The sequence below is a fragment of the Amblyomma maculatum genome, chromosome 2 (genome assembly GCF_055883805.1).
Source record: "Amblyomma maculatum isolate TAMU_Amacu chromosome 2, ASM5588380v1, whole genome shotgun sequence".
Lineage (NCBI taxonomy): Eukaryota > Metazoa > Arthropoda > Arachnida > Ixodida > Ixodidae > Amblyomma > Amblyomma maculatum.
In genome coordinates, this window is record NC_139345.1 from 177,035,312 (window position 1) to 177,057,339 (window position 22,028).

At 48.7% G+C, this 22,028-nt stretch overlaps 1 protein-coding gene across 1 annotated transcript in view; it reads left to right on the forward strand.

Annotated features, from left to right (window-relative positions):
- The window catches only part of LOC146200505 (4-vinylphenol methyltransferase 2-like), a 52,544-nt gene extending 38,832 nt beyond the window's left edge, over positions 1-13,712 (forward strand). Inside the window, exons 3-4 of the mRNA XM_084592381.1 lie at positions 10,673-10,802; positions 13,634-13,712. Coding sequence (XP_084448507.1) covers positions 10,673-10,802; positions 13,634-13,712 — 209 coding nt within the window. The remainder of the gene's footprint in view (positions 1-10,672; positions 10,803-13,633) is intronic.
- The last annotated feature ends 8,316 nt before the right edge of the window (positions 13,713-22,028 follow it).

Here is a 22,028-nt window from a genome sequence, read left to right on the forward strand (position 1 = left end):
ACGAATGGTCAGGACGGAAGTAAAGGGTGTGGGTAGACGTAGAGCGTGATGAGCTCATGCGTTGCGAGAGCGGGTCGGCGCACTCTCCTGTCGCGGGTGACAAGCAGCTCCGATTTTTTTTGGGGAGCATGTGAGGCCGTTCGCCTGTACACAGGTGTGGACGGTGTCAATGGCTGTCTGGAGGGAGCTTTGGATGTTTCCGTCTGAAACAGAGTTGGTCCAGAGGGGGATATCGTCGGCATATAGGGAGTGCTTAACGTGAGGTATGGCGTTTAAAAATGGGGGAAGGCCCCTCATGTTGACGTTAAAGAGGAAAGGGAAGAGGACTGCACCTTGTGGGGTTCCTCTGGTGCCCAGGGCAGTCTTCTGACTCCTGAGTTCTCCAATGTGGAGTTCTGCGGTTGTGCAGGAAGTATGCTATGTAATAGTAGGTACGGGTGCCTACACTCATCTGAGCGAGAATCAGGAAGAGCGGCCGTTTCGCAGTAGCGGGTGAGGTAGTCTGCACAGACCACGATTTAACGATTTTCGCCGGGAGACTATAGTAAGGGACTCATAAGGTCGATTTCGACTTTCTGGAATGCACCGCGAGGTGGAGTCACAGGATGGAGCCGCCAAACAAACTATAACGCTGCACACTCCAATCGTACACAATAACTCTCCACTCCACAAAATGTTGCAGTTCTGTCCCAAACAAACAAAACGTTGTTTTTGAAAAGGTTCTTAAATGCTACACTCATCACCGAAACAGTAGTGCCAGTGTCTACTGACGCCATTGTAGACAAACCGTCAACAAGCACATTAAAAACGCACAAAAAAGGAGACAAGACGACGGAATCGTGCTTTTTTGTCTTGTTAGGCTGTAGGTACACACTATCATGAACAAACTAGCTCAGATTCAGATCATCCTGAAGCATATTAACTTTATTCAACATGTGGCAGATAGCGGAATGCCAGGCAGCAGCGCACACTTTCCAGCGACCTCACCTCCATCGGCTGCGCTGGCTAGTTTTCCTTCAAAAGCGGCGAGTATCGGTGCCGTGGTGGCAGGGAACGGCGCACACGAAACGAAGGAGGTGGTGTCACACTATAGAGAGAGGTGGGAGAATGGCTGCGGAGTCTCGTTTTACATACGGCTCCTCCGGGTAGGGTCTTGAGGCCGACACGTGTCGGTGTAGGCCTGTTTGGCGGGTCGGCTCGATGCCCTCGCAGGATTTTACCGGAATGCTGCGCGCCGATAGCAGTAACGGGAAATGTGACCCACGACACCACAGCGGTAGCATACGGGAATAGGGCGATCAAAAAACGGCGCGTCATTGGGCTAACGCATGGTAGGACGCGGCTAATATCTGAATGTTGATTCCGGGACAATGTAGCTGTCTGGCGGTCGGCGCGATGTACGGTCGGACTAAAACGGAGGGTCTCTGCCGTGTGATAAGAAAACCGCCGGTAAATCTCGTCGGGTCTTGGTCGCCGGCTGCCTAAGTCTTCGCGGCAGGCGAAGTCAGTGTCATTCACTGGTGTATACCTGGATATTGGTGGGCACGCACGTGCATGTGCAGGGCCGGGTAAGCTGCTCACGTCGTGGAATCTCATCCGGAACGATTTCACGAATGACGCACAGGAGACATTCAGATGGAGAGTCTTCCACACTGGCCACAGTAGTGACATTTGTCAGTTGCCCACACTGCGGTGTAACGCGGCGACTGTTCAGGGTCTCGGATGCCTGGCAGTGTCGAATAACATCGGCGACCAAACTAAAATTATCCTTGGGGATGTGGAAGTAGTAGACGTCTTCCGCAATGCTTCTGAGCAGATGAGCTGTCTTATCTTCCTTGGTCATGAGGCTGTTTATGGGCTTGCATAATTTCAGTAGTGCCTCGATGTAGGAGGTGCAAGTCTCACCTGCTATCTGGGTCCTCTGGGCAGGTGTCTGGTCAGCCTGTCTCTTCTTCATAGTTAGATCGCTGAAACATTCTTTGATGACTGGTAGGGCTTCTACAAAAACCTACCAAGTGATCAGGGAGTCATAGTGGTTCTCGTACCACATCAAGGCTGTCTGCGTCAAGAATACGACATTCGCGAGCTTCGCCACCTAATCCCAGTGGTTGAAGCGGCTTAGCCGTTCTAAATGAATGAGCGACTCGTCAACATCTTCCCCTGCTTGACCGGCAAAACAACGAGGCTCTCAAAAGGTAGCATCGCGTCCGAGGCGGTGGGCGGAAGATCACCAGACGGGGACAGAGGGTCTTGTGTTGATGTTCGGGACTGCTCAGTAGACTGCTTCATTGTCATTGGAGCAAGAGGGAGACCAGAGAGGCGAAGGCTCCTTCGAGGCTCCAGCTGTTGAGGATGTGTCGTGAGGGTAGGCGTACTCAACGCCTGTCACCAATTTATTACTACGGGGTTGACATGGGAGCGATGAACACGTCGAAAAGGCGGGGAACGCATCTGGTCAACGGCTGGGCGTCCGGAATGAGAATCGTTCCAAACTTCTTTCTCCTTCTCTTCTGATATCAGCATCTTCTGAGGACTGCTACAATATTGATCTAATGTATGATGACTGTCGCAGTCGTGAATTCAATAATATTACGGAGTCCTGTGGTTATATTGACACGTGGGTTAGAGGTAAAAGAAGAAACAGAGCGTAATCAATAGAAGTAGATGACGCTGAAGTGTAGGCCCGTTTTCTGGTGGCCACGTTCCCTTGTTCAGCTCTCGGTGCCCTTGTTCAGCCGCCGCAGTTCCCTTTCAGTGTAACAACTGTTACACATCTGGTGGAGGTGTGCGGTGCGTTTTCCGACCTGAGTACGCCTATGAGATAAAAACGGAACTCACACCAGTCCATCAGCGCCCAAGCCGCCGCTTCCGCGGTCAGTCACCTGAATTCGGGCCTCTTGCCACTCCGACGGGGATGACGCAGGCTCAACCGACGGTCCCCCTTAAATGGCCATAGATAGCAGGTCCCCGGAGCCCATCCTCTACTACTCGCCACCAGCACTGCCATCGTTTCACGGCTACTTGTATGAAGATGCGGAAGAATGGCTAGGCACCTTCGAGCGGGTCGCCCACTACAACAGCTGGAGCGACGACCGTAAGCTTCATAACAAGTATTTTGCGCTCGATGACTCCGCTAAGTCATGGTACGAGAACCACGAGAACAACCTGTCCACCTGGGAGACATTTCGACAAATTCTCTTAGCTACTATACCCAATGCAGACCGCCGGGAGAAAGATGAAGCTGCGCTTCACTCCCGTAACCAGCGGACTAACGAAATCGTCCTCATGCATGTGGAGGACATGACGTGCCTTTTCAAGCGTGCTGACCCCTCCATGGCGGAGGAGACGAAACTTAGCCATATCATGCGTGAGATCAAGCAGAGCTTTTCGCCGATCTTGTGTGCAGTCCACCGCGTACTGTTGCCGAATTCCTCACTGAAGCGCCGCTCCTGCAACGAGCCAGGCAATACAATAGGAATGTAAGCACGCTTGGGCCCGCTGTTTCTTCGATGCCGCTAAGGAGTGATGCGGCCTTTTTACATGACCTACTCAGGTCAATCGTCAAGGAGAAATTATAAGCCTTCCCGCTGCCTGCCAGCGCGCATTCTGTTACATCGCTGTCAGAAGCTGTCCGGGATGAGGTGCACCTGGCTGCGCAGCGGCAACAACTCTCTGAGGTTCCTAGATAGACTGATAACAGACCTACCTATGCATCTGTCCTCTGCCGGGTGCCCGCACCAGGCTATGACGTCAATACCGCGACTCAAGCAGGGCAGCAGACTGATCTTTCCCGTATGCATGCTCGACCAGTGCAGGCTCGATCAGCGGCTACAGAAATGTGTTGTGTGGCGTGTACCGGACCGGCGGCCCCTCTCTGCTACCACTGTGGTGAGGCGGGTCATCTTTACAGGGCCTGCCCGTACCGCCGAGTGGGTTTGCGTGCTTTCGTGCTCAACGACCCTTGCCCACGGAACGGTGAACGACCACTCGAAATTGAAGCTCATCTGTCGGCCCGTCAGAGGCCTGGAACATATGGTCGCTATGAGTCTAAGGTGGTCATCTCCGCTGTGTTACCGTCCCTCAAGCCCTCGCCGAGACGCCAGCTATGCTAAGCGGCATTATCCCAGTCCACGCTGGGAAAACTAATTCCAGCGGTCTCCGGGGCAAGGCGGCTGCTGTCGGGAAAATTGAAGATCCTCCGCCGCCGGTATACCGATGCGCTGATATCTCACAGGGGCAAGGTAGCGACAGCATCCGACGCGCTAATTCTGATTTCTGTGGGACAATTGACGGAACTGAGGCGATCGTTTTACTCGATACTAGTGCAGACTATTCAGTGACGAGTCACGCCGTCGCCCAGGAATTTAGCAAAGTGTTGACGTCATGGTTGGGGCCTAGCATTCGCACGGCTGGAAGTCACCGTATTGGAGGTCCCCTCATTAGACCGGCCGGAAGATGCACAGCCCGAGCCGGCATCCGCGGTTTCGTCTACGTCGGTGAATTTGTCGTCTTGCGCAAGCGTTCGAGAAATTTCATCCTGGGCCTCACTTTCTGCAAGCAAGCGGTGCTGTGATCGACTTACACGAGGCGAGGTCACATTTTCGACGAAGCAAGCCGTGGCGCACAGTAACATAGGACACCTAGGAGTCAACACTCTGCGTATTTTAGAAGACGACGTAATGCTGCCACCACGGTCAAGTGTGCTGGTGTTAGTGTGGAACGACTCGTTTCAGGAGTAAGAAGGTATTGCGGACAACCACCTTCGCTGTTGCTCGAGAAGGGAGTAACGATCGCGCGCGGTCTTGTCAAACTGAATTGCGGCTGTGCGACAGGTTTTCTGACGAATTTCACCAGTGAAATTCAGCACCTCGCCAAGAGAACGGCCATCGCCCTCCTCCATGACGTGGATGGGTTGCTTAATCTTTGCCCCTTGGAGATGAATCTTCGCGATGATGCCGCACCACGTAACGCCCTTCAGAAGGTTAAAATCAACCCAGGGTTGTCACCTCATCAGAAAAACATTCTGTCATCGCTGCTACTTGATTTTAAAGATTGCTTCGCGACGAGCTCCAAGGTCGGACGTACGCCGCTAGTCAAGCATCGTAACGTCATCGATTCGGCCACGCCACCAGTTTGTCAGCGTCCATACCGTGTTTCGTCTAAGGAGCGGGAGGCTATTAGAACGCAAGTCGATGAAATGCTTACAGACGATGTTATACAGCCGTCAACGAGTCCGTAGGAGTCGCCGGCGGTCCTGGTGAAAACAAAAGACAGCACGTTGTGATTTTGCCTTGATTACAGGAAACTGAATAATGGTACTAAAAAGGACGTATATCCACTCCCCAGGATAGATGATGCGCTTGACCGGCTCCGAGACACCAGGTTCTTCTCTTCCTTAGATCTGAAAAGCGGGTATTGACAGACCGAGGTGGACGAGCGAGATCGCGAGAAAACGGCTTTCGTGACACTCGACGGTCTCTAGGAATTTAATGTGCTCCCGTTTGGAGTTCGCTCCGCTCCGGCTACGTTTCAACTCATGATGAACACTGTTTAGCTGGTCTAAAGTGGCAGTCGTGCGCTGTGTAGCTGGACGAAGTGTTCATCTTTTCGTCTAACTTCGAATAACACTTGCAGCGATTGCGCATTGTCTTACAAGCTCTCCAGTCTGCGCAACTAACTACCAAGCCAGAGAAATACCATTTCGCCTTCGAGGAACTCCGTTTCTTAGGACATGTCAGCGCACAAGGTGTTTCCCAGGCCCCGACAAGACTTCCGCCATCTCCAATTTCCCACGCCTAATCAATAAGAAGGCCCTCCGATGTTTTTTGGGCCTCTGCCTGTTTTACCGCAGCTTTGTTAAAGATTTTTCTCGTCTAACTGAGCCATTGACAGCCTTAATTTGAGATGACATATACTTCGTATGGGGATATGTCATCCCAAGACAAAGCCCAAGACAAAGCCTTCGAGGAACTCCACCGCCACCTTCAAAGTCCACCAATACTAGCTAATTTTGACGAGAATGCAGAGACTGATGTCTACACTGACGCCAGCAATGTGGGCCTCGGTGCGATCTTCATACAGTGGCAGGACAGCGCAGAACGAGTGATTGCCTATGCCAGCTGCATACTTCTCGATCAGAATGGAACTATTCGACTGTAGAAAAAGTGTCTTGCCCTCATCTGGGCTCTGAGTACGTTCCGACCATAGATCTACGGACGACCGTTTCGTGTTGTCGGTGATCATCACTCGCTATGCTGTCTAGCCAACATTAAAAACCCTTCTGGCCAGTTGGCCAGATGGAGCCTCCAGTTGCAGGATTACGAAGTGACGGTCGTCTATAAATTGGGTCGGCAGCACCAATACGCAGACTGTTTATTACGAGCTCCCGTGGAACCGGCTAAGCAAGATATCACCGAAGATTGCCCTATTATTCGTGCCATTAGCATCTCCCGTATCGCGCTGCTTGAACGGACCGACTCCGAGTTGGCGCCACTCATTACGTATATGGAGGGTTTTAATGCTAGTGTATCTCGTATGTTTCGCCGCGGACTACAGTCCTTCATTCTTTGGCGTGGAGTCCTATACAAGCGCAACTTTGACAGCAACAAGGAGACGTTTCGCTTTTGTGCCAGCCCAATCACGCTCCGAAATCTTGAGCGCTTCTCATGATGGACCATTCGCCGGCCACTTGGGGGACAGTCGCACACTGGGAAAGGTTTGGTTGAAGTATTATTGGCCCAGTTTACTGCCATCAGTGCGTAAATATGTAACAACATGCCGCGATTGCCAATGGCGCAAATCTCCTCCTCTGAAACCAGCCGGCTTTCTGCAGCTCATAATACCCCAAAAGACCCCTTTTCATCAAATTAGCATAGACCTCCTCGGCGCTTTTCCGAAGTCGTTCAGAGGAAAACGGTGGATTGGGGTCGAGAAAGAATATTTGACACGGTACGCTGGGACCACGTTACATGCAAACGGTACTGCTGCTGAAGTCGCCGAATTCTTTGTCCGCAACATCGTCCTGCGTCATGGCGTTCCTGCAGCTATCAATACTGACCCTAGATTGAATATATTTACTGAATATAATTTAACATAACTTGAATTTGGGCGAGATGGTGCATAGCTGGTGGTAATAGGCACAGTCGCACAAAAGCACAGAAGAAAAAGATTGGGCAGGCGGTAACTCTCATCTGTGTACTTGCAGCCACGCCAGCAAATATATACGAAGTTGAAGGCATGCGCAGAAACAGAAGTGACATCAAATTCACCAGCTGTTCACAAAACACGTTCAAGATACTTGACCTCTGGCCTCTATAGCTTTACCGATGTATCGCTGACACACTCTCGACCTCTCTTCTTTATATAAAAGGCTTCTAGCAGTTCACGTGCCGTCTTACCACGGTCCCTACCCAGTATCTTAATCTCATTCAGCTGTGGCTCGCACCCTCTGCAGTTAGTGCAATGCTATGCTAAATTTCTGCCACCACCCCCTATTGCCCTCAAATGATCCCCTGCGCGGTCATTCACAGAACGCCATGTTTGACCAATGTCGGTGTTCCCGCATGTCAACGGAATCTTGTAGACGACACCGGGACAGCAGTTGAGAAACATTTTGGCGTGCCTCTTTTTGCATCCGCTCTTTCTTTCCGCAGAGGAACTGAGTGGGCAAAGTTGGGCGAGCTTCTTTGGGGCAGAAAACACAGCTAGAATGCCGTACCGGCTTGCCACTTTTTTTCACATGATGGCCAACCTTGTACACATGCGGAACAACAGCTGGGTTGACCGTATTCCAGAGAGCACTTTCGCAACCATGGCGTGCTTCATTTTTCGAAGAAGGGCTTCTGTGACGGATACAAAGACCGAAAAGAGGTACCCGGCCGTAAGAAACCGGTGCACCTACGTATTAAAACTAGACCCAAATATATAAAGAAGGGAAGTCGAGAGTGTGTCAGCGATAACATCGGTAGAACAATTGAGGGCAGAGGTCAAGCATCTTGAATGTTTTATTGAACCGCCGGTGGATTTGAGGTCGCTTGTGTTTTTCCGCATGTCTTCACTTTAGTATATATTTCTTGCGTGGCTGCAAATAAAGAGATGAGCGTTAACGCCTGTCCCCTCTTTTTTTTTTCCTTGAGTGTTTGTCTGTAGTACGCTTGTTCCTCTTACCAACAGCTTTGCACCATTCTCCCTAGTTCAAGTAGTGTTAAATTCTCTTTTTAAACACGAGGGCTCTTTTATATGCGGTTCATTCGTTTCTTCTTCTCAAGTTAATGTCTGTGTATTTGTCATCGTGGGTCTGATATGCAGTGCAAGATATGTTGGCTTCTGCATTAGGAAGGGCCTGGAGCCTGCTGACGTGAGTCCTTTGTTGAGATTTTTGAAATATTTTGAAGCGTTTTTGCAAGCTCTTGAGGCCAGAGCTCTGGCGACAAGTTAGTAGGTGTCAAGACCAGTTGCGTGTTCTGTGCTATGCCTTGGATCCGGGATGATTGGCTGACACTAAGCTGGAGATGCATCTCTGCATCTAAGCCGCAGATACCATAAGATTCATATCGGCGCATCTTGCGCGACAAAGAAAATGATAAAGCCGCTTCTCGACAGCGCTGACTGTGAACAAGATCGCTCTTTGCGTTACAAGCACACTGATAAGGCTGCATGCTGGTGGCTGTTGAAAACAACAAATAAAGTTTTCCGTGATTCGCGGGAATATGAAGACTGCATCAACTAGGTTCTAGTGTAATTTGAGAAAGATGATGAATGTGGGGTAAACCTGCACATTCGCAGTGGTTATTCCATGAAACAATAGAAAATAATCAGTCGATACTAGGATAATTGAAGTTGGGACGTAATACGATCATAACCTCAGGAGTGAAATACGAGAGCACAAGTAGTTGGTTTGGCAGCAGTCTGCGCGCACAAAAGCACTTCGGTAGCTTCGACGTCTAGCGAGGGAGGAATAGCGACGCAGAATTCGCACAATACATGCGGTATTAGCCCCTTTCTGGGGAGCGGAAGGATCCGACGTTTAAGATAAGGTCACAAAAATAATTGTGTTGGAAGAATAAACGACACTCAAAATAAAGGCGGCAAAGAGCTAAAGGCATAAACAATGCATTTATTGTGAGTGGTAAGGTTTCAATCTCCTGCCATGCGCAAATGTCATAGTGACCGGGTTACGATACGAACAACGGACAGCCCTACAGGAAGGCATTCTTAATCTACGGCACTAACTCGGATGAGCACCCTATAGGGACAATCATAACGGCGCAAAAGTATTTCGGAGCAATCGATCAGAGCGATGGGGGTCCGCGTCCAGAACTGGTCACCATGGTGATACTCGACCTTGAAGCGACGGAAGTTGTATCGCTGGGCATCGCGGCTCGTGATCAAGGACCGCCACAGCATCGAAGCCAGACGCTGCAGAACACTCCTCCCGCACACGAAACGAGATCAGGTAACCGTGTTCGGGTGTGGACGCTGATTCACCGCCTGGAACTGCGTGCAATGCTTTGCAGTTGCCATTTCAACCCTTGTCAAATCCTTTGTCTGAGCGGAGAAGTTCGCTCTCTGTTCGTTCCCGACAGCGTCATGACATCCCAGCAGCGCCTTTGATGTTTAGAGGTTTGCTGCGTCTAAATTCTGACTATTCTTTCTAATGAATGTTTTGTTTTATATCTCAATTTATTTATGCGCAGTCTTCCCTTAATTGCAAAGTTGTGGACAGATGCTTCTTTAGGTGGGCAGTAATATAGGCTTGAGATATATATTTGAATATGCCTCAAGCGACATGCACGCGGCTGTGGGACCTTGATCGTGAAGAGATATATGGCCAGATTTATCAGGGGTGTCGAAGCTGCAATAAGCTTCCAACACTTTTTCCTCGCCAGAAGTTGACTATTGCAGACCGTATTAAAACACTTGGTCGGCTCTAAACTGAAGGCGGCTGAGGTCGGCGGTGATACTGTCTTCTGACGGTCAACCACCCGCTTGTTTCTACCTCTGCCATCGCTTTTATGTCTCCTGGATTCAAGTTAGTCGAATGAAATGTTTTGAAAGCCTTTTATCTTCTTCTTGACCACAGGACTGGCGTCATCACTCCATGAAATATAGTATTTTCTGCAGCAAACATAGTCCTCTCAGTCAATGCAACTAAAGACTGGACATTCCTGAGGTATAAATAATATACGTTGCTAATAAAATTTCGAGCTAAATGCTCAAACTGTCCGTATATCTTGGAGTGCTGGGTAGGTTAAGAGATGTTTTGATTGTTTTTCGTAAAGCCTCAAAACAATGATGTTCTTTATTTTCTTATAGTCTCAAATGAACGGTAATTATTGTTGGTTGGTTGGTTTGTGGGGTTTAACGTCCCAAAGCAGCTCAGGCTATGAGAGACGCCGTAGTGGAGGACTTCGGAAATTTCGACCACCTGGGGTTCTTTAACGTGCACTGACATCGCACAGCACACGGGCGCCTTGCTTTTCGCCTCCATCGAAAAGCTGCCGCCGAGGCCGGGATTCGATCCCGCGTCTTTGGGAACAGTAGTCGAGCGCCGTAACCACTGCGCCACCCCGGCGGGGTGTAAAGTCATTGAAATTGACATGTCGGGATGCCCACCAACTGAGCTGAGTTTTGAGTGCCTTTTAAGCGCGATATATTGGTTGTATATTTACAGAAATGATGACCGCTTTGATGCCGGGAAGGAAGTCGCTGATTGCTGAAGAGAGGGAGCTGCTGTCGCAAGATGCCGAAGAGGAAATGTACAGATGGCTGCGAGGACAGGAAAACGCGGTTTTAGCCAGGAAGTTTGTTGTGCATGCCGCAAAGCCGAAAACCAGTTTTTTGTTATTGTAATTAATTATATAGTGTCTATTGGGGTACTCAAATTTGCAGACAAATTTTCTCACACGAGAAACTATGCACCGGCACAAGACTATATTCACGGGTAGTTCGTAATTATTACGGAGAAAACACACAGGAACAATGATGCCACAGTGAGCGGCACGGAGATTTGGAATTTTTTGCGTTTCTCAAGGGATGTAAATAGTTATACGTAAGCATAGAATATATGCATCAAACAGCCTTGCTCAAGCAAGAGCCATTCTGCAGTGTTATTTCCTTACGTGCGCTTAAATGCATAGTATGCTTGATAGCAGCTTTATAAAAGAAGGTAGCGCGTTTCGTAACGGCATGTTCTTGCTCTCTGCACTCTGGAATTGGCAATAGGGCTTGCGTTAAAAATTCGCAATAACTTGGATAAATATATTGTCTCAATGTTTCAGTACATTAAATTGGGCTTCTGGATGTCTGGCGAGCATTAAAACAAACGTTAGGCTGGCATGAAATTGGGCACCTTGTTCGACTGCTACTTCAATTAGTTTTTTTGAACACCGGCACTTTAATTACCACAAAAAAAAACCATTAGGACGCCCCGACGAGGCCCACTGCCCTGTGTACATGGCAGAATGCAGCAGATGTGTATTTAGACAGAAATACTACCGTACGTAGAGCAATGTAGCTCAGACGACGCAGCTTTTATTTAGCAGTACCAAGTTCCTTGATTGCACAAGGCACATGGGAACTTATTGCCATAGTTTGCTTGCAACCACTTGATTTCGTAATGACAAAACGAGAAAAACTGATTCATGGCTATATATTGGGAGATAGTATGTCCCCTCTTCAGTTTCCTGACCTTCAGTGACCACCTCCATTAGCCGGTATACTAGCAGGGAGATTTTCTATTGAGGCATACCATTGTAACAGTTGTACACTCGAAACAAGCTTTGAATAAAGATTTCGTTCATAAAGCGTGTGCATTTAAACGTTCGTCTGTGCCGAAGAAAGCACAACGGCATGTAGTAGGTCAATGCTTTACTTATTTCGAAAAAACGCTCCGCAAATCACGGCATGTAATTTGGTGTGTCTCAACGGAGCCGGAAAAGGGTGCAAAATTAATTGTGGTGACAGAGTGGTCTCGAAACGCATCTAGGTTCGCTGGATGCAGAATTTAAAACAACGAGACGCTCGAAAAAGAACATTTCCATGGACGCACGCTGCAAAGATACAGCTACTGCTCCGCTGTGCATTAGTCGTGTCCAAATCACATGTAGACAATGAATGCCACTCGACTGAGCATTTGACAAAGCCTGATAGCTATGTGGGAAAAATCACTACTCTGATTGACCGCGAAAAAAAAATTGGAACGGCACAACTTACGTCCATTTTTTGCCGCCTGCTTAATATTAAGCTTGAACATAAGTAAAGCTCAATGCGCTTCAGTTACAACGCATGCCAATAATCGCTTTTTATTGACTGTACACTCGCTCGAAAATGTGCAGGGAAACATTCAAGCAGGTGTTTCTTTCGTTAGAGGCTCCGCGCATAAGTAACTCTGACCAAGATAACCTACGTGTAGCGGCACGACACCCGGCTATAGTTATAGTCGTGTCAGCCTTGGAAGAAACACATTCTAGCGCATAACCGACGACATCAGCACTGCTGACTTGAGTCCGTGTTTTCCATAAGCTGTGGAGGCTAAGAAGCATGACAGTGTCATAAGGAAATTCTTGTTTTTACAGAACGCAGGATACAGTGTGGTAACAACAAGGGTGTACGTTTTCGCAGAAAACGATTTAGGTTTGCTAGATCGCTCAAAATTGGCATCCATTCCGGTTATTCACTTTGCTTGCATTCGAAGAACACTCTGCAGTAAACCACAGAGAGAAATTACAAAATATAAAACTGCCGCTTTGAATACTTACGAGTTCAATTGTATTGTCAGCTGAGCTGCGAAGAAGATATTCTCCTGATTTACCAAAAGCATGGCAAACGCAAGTATGGCACAGTGACCGGAAAGGTAACGCCGTGCGGTAAGTCTGGTGCTGAATGCAGGAAGAAGGAAAAAATGCACGGGCCTGTAACTGGCTCTGTAGCTGATTCATCACCGCTGCTTCATGTGGACAGAGCCCCACCGGAGTGGTGCAGTGGTAAGACGTCCGACTACTGTGCCGGAGTAATTGGGTTCGAACCGGACCTCGGCGACTGCGTTTCGATGGAGGCGAAACGAAGAGGCGTCCGTGTGCTGTGCGATGTCAGCGCACGTTAAAGATACCCAGGTGGTCGAAATTATTCCGTAGCCCTACACTACGGCTCCTCTTTCTCTCTTTCCACTTTCACTCCCACCCTCCTCCCTTCCCTTACGGCTCGGTGAGCTGGTGTTGCTCGGTGGAGGTGTCAACCGACCTCGGCGGCTGCGTTTCGATGGAGGCGAAACGAAGAGGCGTCCGTGTGCTGTGCGATGTCAGCGCACGTTAAAGATCCCGAGGTGGTCGAAATTACTCCGTAGCCCTCCACTACGGCTCCTCTTTCTCTCTTTCCACGTTCACTCCCATCTTCCTCCCTTCCCTTACGGCGCGGTTGCGGTGTCCACAGAAAAACAAGTGAGACAGTTACCGCGCCTTTCCCTTCCTATAAATAAATCAGTTTTTAAATCAGTCCACAGAAAACAAGCGACCGTTACCGCGCCTTTCCCTTCATATAAATCAATCATGTGGCCAGAAAGGAGAAAAATGAGAAGAGGGAGAGAGACGCGAGTCGCAACAGCCGTGGTGGCGGGTGCAATGACGGCCTACAACAGGTACAACCGCTGGTGGGAGGCGAGCCTCCGCCGCAGCGGCGGAGGCCTACCATCTCCAGGCCCGCAGGGCCAGGAGTAGCCACCATCGAAGCTGTCCCTTTAAAATTGCTCCGAAGGTATGTGGAATCGAACTCCGGCCCTTCTGATTTTGAGACAAGGGCGCAACCGATACACCGCAGAAGAATAGCAATAAGAATTGGGTCGCAGGAATGGAAATGCACAGTATTTATTGCACGTGTTTTGTTGACACCTGAACAGCGCCGCATGAATGGATGGATGGAAAAACTTTATTTTCGTCAGAGAGCATGTGTGGACGATTCCGTGTTAGATGGCCATCAACCCATGGCTGACGGCGACCTGGGTGGCCCACTCCACGGCCCTGGTCTGGACGACCGGGTCTGAGCTGGCCAATACGGCCTCCCACTGCTCGAGGGAAGGATCACGCATAATATCTGCCAGTGGCGGTGCTATGCTACAGCTCCATAATATGTGGTCATAGGTTGCCAATTCCTGACACCATTTGCACTCCGGCTGAATGCCCTTGTAGATTTTGCTCAACACGTATACGGGTTAAAGAAACATCTAGTCTGCAATCGTCGCCAGACGCATTCCTGCGCCTTCACCAATTGCTTGTCCGGGGGTGGGTAATCTAGTCTGCAATCGTCGCCAGACGCATTCCTGCGCCTTCACCAATTGCTTGTCCGGGGGTGGGTAAATCTTCAGCTCAAGTTTGAAATGATTAGTAATGTCATGAAAGGATACCAGCCCATCTCTCGTGGACCTTCCCGGAACGTCCGGCTCACCTACTCGGCTGACGAAACCTCGAGCATTCATGTGAGCCGTCTCGTTTCCAGGATTCCCAGAGTGTGCTGGTACCCAGACAATTTCCGCCTCCGTAGTCCCTCGCCCCTTGGCCCGATTCAGCAATCGCGCCGCTGTGACAGATATTCTGCCCCTCGCCAAATTTCGGATGGCTGTTTTGGAATCGCTGAAGATCAAGTCAGCATTACTACTAGTAATAGCTAGTGCTATCGCCGCTTCCTCTGCAGTTTTTGGGGAGCGGGTTTTGACTGATCCGGAGGCGATCAAGCGTCCCCGCCCGTCCACCACCGCAATTGCAAATGCGTCCTTGTCCTTATACTCGGCGACATCTACATAGACTGCCCCGTTGTACTTCCCGTACTTAGCATGTAAAGCTTTGGCTCTTGCCTTCCTGTGGATCTCGTGATGCATTGGATGCATGCTTTTGGGCAAAGGTTTTATCTACAAACCCTTGTGCATTTCCCGCCTAATCTGAATTTTAGTGTCACCAGCTGGAGCGTCAACTCCAATGCCGCTCCTTTCCAATATGTGCCTTCCTGCTTTTGGTTTTGAAAGCCTACCAAGCTACATCACCAAGTGCGCCTCCCGTAGTTCTAGGGTGTTGTGCGCCCCTAATCTTAGCAGCCTTTCGGTAGACTCATTGTGAGGCAACCCAAGGGCCGCTTTATACGCCTGCCTAATCATAGCCTCCACCTTGCCTTTTTCCGTCGTGTCTAACTTCAAATAAGGCGTCGCATACACCACTCTATTGAGCACAAACGCCTGCACCAGCTTACACAAGTCCTTTTCCTTAACACCTCTCTTATGATTGGCGAGTCTCCTGATTAGCCTCACGGTAGCATTGACCGTATTTTTAAGCCTTTTCAAGGACTCTCTATTCTTCTGTTAGTCTGCAGATACATACCCAGGATCCTGGCAAACCAGGATCCTGATCGTTTGGACCTCAGCGACCGGTACGCCCCCCACTTTGACCTCTAAAGGCTGTGGCGGCACATAGTGTCTCGCATGTATCCCTCTTGGTTTGTCCCTCAGCACAAAAAGCTCGGACTTGGGCTGAGAGCACGAGAGTCCTGCTTCCCCTGCTAGCTCCTCAACAATATCCACCGCGTGCTGTAGAGTTTCTTCCAAATGTGCGTCACTGCCTCTTGTTACCCAAAGAGTAATGTCATCCGCAAAAAAATGTATGTTTAAGTCCCGATATCCCTTGCAGCCTGGGTGGTATCTTGATCAAGGCGAGATTAAATAGGAACGGCGGTAATACCGACCCTTGCGGTGTCCCCCTGCCCCCCAATGGGAAGGGATCCGATTTCATTTCTCCGACTATAATCTCCGCAGTCCTACCCTCCAGAAATGATCTGATGTACCGGAAGGTTCTACCCCCCGGTCTTATGTCCGATAGGTTCCTCAATATTGCCTCATGGGTAACATTGTCAAAGGCCTTAGTTAGGTCGAGCCCCAAGATAGCCTTGGTGCCCGTGCCGTACCCAGGATCAACCACGTCTTTTTTGAGATGTATCATGACGTCTTGCGTTGATAAATTAGCCCTGAAACCAATCATTGTTTCAGGTATCAACTCCTTGTCCTCTGCATAACCCTGAAGCCTGTTCAGGACCACATGCTCCATCAATATGGCTAAACACGGCGTTAGCGAGATGGGACGCAGATTCTCAATGCAGAGCTTCTTCCCTGCTTTAGGAATAAATGTAATCCTAGCATGCTTTCACTCTGGCGGAATCTCCCCGGCCACCCAAAATTTATTCATCAAATTGATGAGTGCCTCTACTGACTTGAAATCCAGGTTCCTCAGCATCTTATTAGTAACCCCGTCCGGACCCGCTGCTGACGTGGTACGAATCTGACCCATTGCAAACCTCACCTCCGACCCGGTAAAGTCTGCATCTAGTTCAAGGTTTTCCTCTCCCGAGTAATCCGGCAAGCAACGGCCCGCCTCTGCGTTTATGTAACGTCTTCGGAGTTCATGTATAGACTCCCCAGTCGTGCCTTAATACCGATGCACTAACCTAGCCATATGCCCCTTCTGCGCAGATTTGGTTGCCGTCCGGTCTAAAAGGTGCCTCAACAACTGCCATGTTTTTTTGCATCCGAATTGCCCATTCATCCGGTCACAAATCTGCCCCCACTGTTTGCACTGCAACTCCAATGTGTACGTTTCGATTTCTCGTTCTAACTTGGCCATCTTTCTATGGAGGACACCATTATGCCTTTGTTTCCTCCACCTCCGAAGGAGACTCGCATGGGCTTCCCACAAGTGTAACAATCTGGAGTCAGCCGTAGAGCCCTCCTCCTCCGCTAGAATCTCTTTTGTGGTAGTCTTCATGGCCTGCTTGAGTGCCTCAACCCAGGCTCCTAAGTCATCGATTTCCCCGTTCACTGTGTCATTCCTGACTTTCCGAAATCGGTCCCAGTCCGTCACTCGAGTTCCTTTCACCTTGTCTTTGTGCTTAGCAGCACTAAATGTCGTGGAAAGGATATAGTGACCACTTCCCAGTGGCTGTCCCGTGTTTACCCAGTTTGCATCCCTGATACCATTCACAAATGTGAGGTCTGGAGAGGTGTCTATGCTCACGCTGTTGCCTATCCTCGTATGATCTAGCGGGTTGTTCAAGATCGTCCATCGCAGGTCCCGGGCAACCTGCCACAGTTTATTTCCCTTCGGGCTGGCACGGTACGAAGTTTGGGGTGAAAGTGGAAAGAGAGAAAGGGGAGCCGTAGTGAAGGGCTACCGAATAATTTCGGCCACATGGGGATATAAATATGCACCGACATCGCTCAGTGCATGGACGCCCCTCCGTTTACGTTGCTACGTTCCAGCAAATGTGCGTCTAGTATGCTTTGCTGTACAACTTTATGCTAAGAACTACTGTGTGATTAGAAAAGAACTTAGTGAGCAACATAGTATATTTCAATTACTTTTGCGCAATGCTTACATGGAATTTTAGCACTAGCGTGCGGCGCCCACAGGACACCGGCAATCGTACTGAGCTGCCGCTACACATGGCGCGCAAACAGTATAAACTTTGCGGTGTTCTCGTATAAATTAAGGTGGAGTAGATGCATTTCTCGAACTACATATGCGATGGATATGTTGCCGTCTGCCAGTGTAGGACTTTTGTACGAGTCGTCATCTTCTACGAGTTCCGAAGGGGGTGAATTTATGCCTATTCCTGCTTGGCAGCCTTCAGCGAGAGCGGATGGTGCATCTGCGTCTCTAAGTCGAGAAGGGGGAGACGAAAGCTAGGCGTGCGGAGGCGATATGAGTTACTCGGCGCGAAGGTGCCGAAATGCGGACACGAGAGGCGAAGGCATTGGGATAGAAACGCGACGGAGACGCAGGATATCGCAAAACTGCGTGTTATGCTTAGCCAGAGCTGGCTCAGGGTGCACAGGAACGCATCAAGTTTCAGGAAGCAGCGTCCGAGCTTAGCGCCGACGTCACAGCCAGGAAAGCAATAAACGAAAAATGAATAAAAATAAATTTATGAACAGAAAAAACATAATCGGTGTTGTGTGTGTGCAACGATATTGCGTCATAACCATAAAGGTGGACCTTAGATGTCCACCAAGTTTGGTGCCGGGGCTCGGCGGCATGGTTCGTGGTGTTTTGGATGGTTGTTTCAAAGAAGGGTTTGACGGCGGCGGCAATCGCGGTGATTTGGACGGCTTTCAAGGAAGGTGTTCGAGGAGAGAGTGGGACTAGATAGGCATGCGATGGGGAGTAGTGGGGTCGTTAGGATGAATGTGAACGTCGATCGTGTCAAGCATGTCGCGTTTTATGGTAGTCTGTCTAAATGAGAGGTATTGGCTCTGCCTGTATGCCTCCAGAAGCACCCCCAAGAGTATTCTGGATACCCAGACGGAGTAGGCTCTCTGTGGATGTAGTGTAATGAGGGGTAGACGGAGGACCGTGTTGAACACTAAGCGAAGCATCGCGCCCAAGATGAAAGTCTCTTCAGTTGTAAGTTTGAGGTACGGAAACAGTGAAGATCCAAGTAGTGTCTTATTTCAGTCCATTCCCAAGACGTTTTTGTAGCGACAGCTACATTGGCCTCGATCACGGTGCCTCGATGCAGCGATTTAGCCGTGGAACGCATTTTGGCCGTGGCTGCACTTCTCTCACCGCCGCTGTCTATCAACCACATCCTCGCCATCTAGCGTGTACAGGACCAGAACATTTCGCCATGTCATGGCCTCCGAGATTACCTTCGCGCGCACGAAACATGCGCGCGGGGCTGATCTCGGAGGCCATCGTCATGTGTAAGACAGGCCACTAGTGCGCATGCGCGGAAACCGGAGAGGAGCAATAGGTGCGCTGCGCATGACATCACAGCGCGTACTACGTGGACGCGGCTAGCGGGAAGTCGGGGGCGGCGGTGGCTGCGGACGTCAATGGCCGCGGCGTACCCACTGCCGGCGCTTCCGTTAGAAGCCGAAATGTAGACACGGTTGAAGAAGTTGTGATAGCACTCGCTTGCGTTGGAACGGAAGCCAGCATAGTTATTAATGACAGCGAACGGCTGTCTACACCTTTCGAAGAGGGAGGGTTTCGAAGGAGGCAGCCAAAATATTAGAGAAAAGAAAACTTGAAAGAAGGATTCGAATTATTTGCACCGCCGGGCACGAATCCGCCAACGGCAACGAGGCGGCGCACGAGCTAGCCCGAGCTCTCTACTTCGCGCAGCCGTAGAGCCGCCTGATTGCGATGGGATGGACGAGAGGCTGCAAACTTATAAGGAAATTTTAGAACACTACAGACTTAGCAGAAGGTCCCTGCCACCACCGGACCGAACGCTAACTAACAAGGAGGCCGTCGCTTGGTGGCGTTTGCAAGCTGTGAATTTTCCAAGTCCCGTCTGGCTTTTCCACATGCAAATGGAGGAAAAGGCGGACGATAAATGCGAAACCTGAGGAGAAAGGGGCACTCTGGATTATATATCTGGCAATGCCTTGATTCCCCTGACGGCAAGGAAAACATAAATTGTAGAGAAGCCCGGGAGCTGCTACTGCGGAGCGAGTCCTCCGCCAACCAGCAGCAAGGTATCTGCCTGGCGGCTAAAGCCGCAAAGAAACATTGTCTCTTCGCCTGTCTTTAGTCGCGGAGGCCCCGGCCTCCGTCCCATACCTGCGTGCCGGGGACGGAGAGTAGGAGGCCTCCTACATCGGTGGAAAAATAAAGTTATTCAATAACAACAACATAGCAGCAAAAAACAAATGAGCGTAAAAAGGCGAAGAGAGCAGCGGAGACGGTCGAGAGGAAAAGGTGGGAGCACACATAGCATTTGGCGCGCGTAGTTGCGTTGTGTAAACATTTGTTAGTTCGTCGGCGCCGCCGTGTTTGTAGCCAATGAAAGCGAGTCGGAAATAGTTAAACAAACCCGGATTACGGGATGGAATGAAATCAGGCGAAGGCGACAAGCCGAAGAGACCTAGTCAGGCAACCACACAATCGCATTTTAGGAAAACGTAACGCAAAGAAGACAAGGACAAAAAAAGAAGGAAACACACACGAGCGCTTACTCACAACTGATTTCTTATTAGAAAAGCTAACAGAATATATAGGGTACAAAAAATTATCAAATACATGTAATAAAGGGGTGAAATTGACAAAAAATTGACAAAAATGTGGAAAAAGGCAAGTCTGCAACGATACACAAAAAAACACGTGAAAAAACTACTTGACCACTGATTCAAGGTATGTAATCTCTACTTTTGTTAAGTTAATGGAAGCTTCGCTAACACACTTATCCCCTCATTTCATGATATGATATGCCTCTATAATTTCTCGTGTACGTTGATTGCGCGATGTGCCAAGAACGATAGTTTTATCGAAAATGGGGCGGCATTTACACTTCGTGCAATGTTTCGGCAAATTGTCTTGTGATGTAGGGGTTAAAGAATTTCTATGTTCGAAGAGCCGGATATTCAAACAACGGCCAGTCTGCCCTATGTAGTATTTTTCACAAGAAATAGGAATTTTGTAAATTTCCTGCGTTCTGCACTGTACAAACCTAGATTTATGGTTAACATAGCAGCACTGCTCACTTTTTAACGCGTCTGCCTTTCTTCGTACCATGGCACACACACCTGACAATTTCGTGGGGGCTGACATTACTGTGCCTACATCATAGCGATTGGCGACATTCCGCAAGCCATGTGAAAAACGGTGCACGTACGGCAGAACCACTGGTTTCCTTTTATTGCTGCAAAACTTAGACTTTATTATGACATTCCCCACAACGCCCTTATGCAAAGTGTGAGAGCGTGCATTTCTGACTTTAATGATGAAGCACGGTTCATAAATCATTGTGGCATCCCTGTAGAATCTTTCCTTAGAATTAGTTTCTTTTTACTTTAAGTCAGCTTTTGTTGGGTGGAACGGTTCTTTATACTTACAAAAATCTGGCGTTTGCATCGGTTCGCGTGTATCAGACATTTTTCTCAGCCAAATAGACAAAGCTATTCAAAAGAATCTAGATGGCCTTTCATTGAGTATTTTTCGTTACGTTGATGATTATTTAGTCCTTCTCCCTTCCAATCGGTTCAACCATTCTGTTGTTAATATTTTAAAGGTTTTCAAAGAAAGTGCTCATGGTTTGAATTTTACTTTTGAGTTGCCCAATGATGATGTTCTACAATTTCTTGACTTATCTCTTCATTTTGGGAATAAGCATGTGTGTTGGGGTTATCACCCTAGATCATCTAAGCCTTTGCTACATTTTCGCTCCGGACATTCCAAAGTGGTGAAAAACGCAATTGTCTCGTTTTGTTTGCGCTCCGCTTTAATTAAATCTTGCGAGCATAAAATTTGTAAAAGGTTTCTCGATCATGTTAATAGATTGAGTAATTCGGGTTATCCGCTTCCTTTAATCAGTAGCAGATGTGATAAACTCCTGCTTTGGGTAAAGGGAAAGGACACGAAAAAGTCTAAGTGTTGCAGCAATAAAAGGAAACCAGTGGTTCTGCCGTACGTGCACCGTTTTTCACATGGCTTTTCACATTCCCCCACGAAATTGTCAGGTATGTGTGCCTTGGTAAGAAGAAAGGCAGACGCGTTAAAAAGTGAGCATCGCTGCTATGTTAACAATAAATCTAGGTTTGTACAGTGCAGAACGCAGGAAATTTACAAAATTCCTATTTCTTGTGAAAAATACTACATAGGGCAGACTGGCCGTTGTTTGAATATCCGGCTCTTCGAACATAGAAATTCTTTAACCCCTACATCACAAGACAATTTGCCGAAACATTGCACGAAGTGTAAATGCCGCCCCATTTTCGATAAAACTATCGTTCTTGGCACATCGCGCAATCAACGTACACGAGAAATTATAGAGGCATATCATATCATGAAATGAGGGGATAAGTGTGTTAGCGAAGCTTCCATTAACTTAACAAAAGTAGAGATTACATACCTTGAATCAGTGGTCAAGTAGTTTTTTCACGTGTTTTTTTGTGTATCGTTGCAGACTTGCCTTTTTCCACATTTTTGTCAATTTTTGTCAATTTCACCCCTTTATTACATGTATTTGATAATTTTTTGTACCCTATATATTCTGTT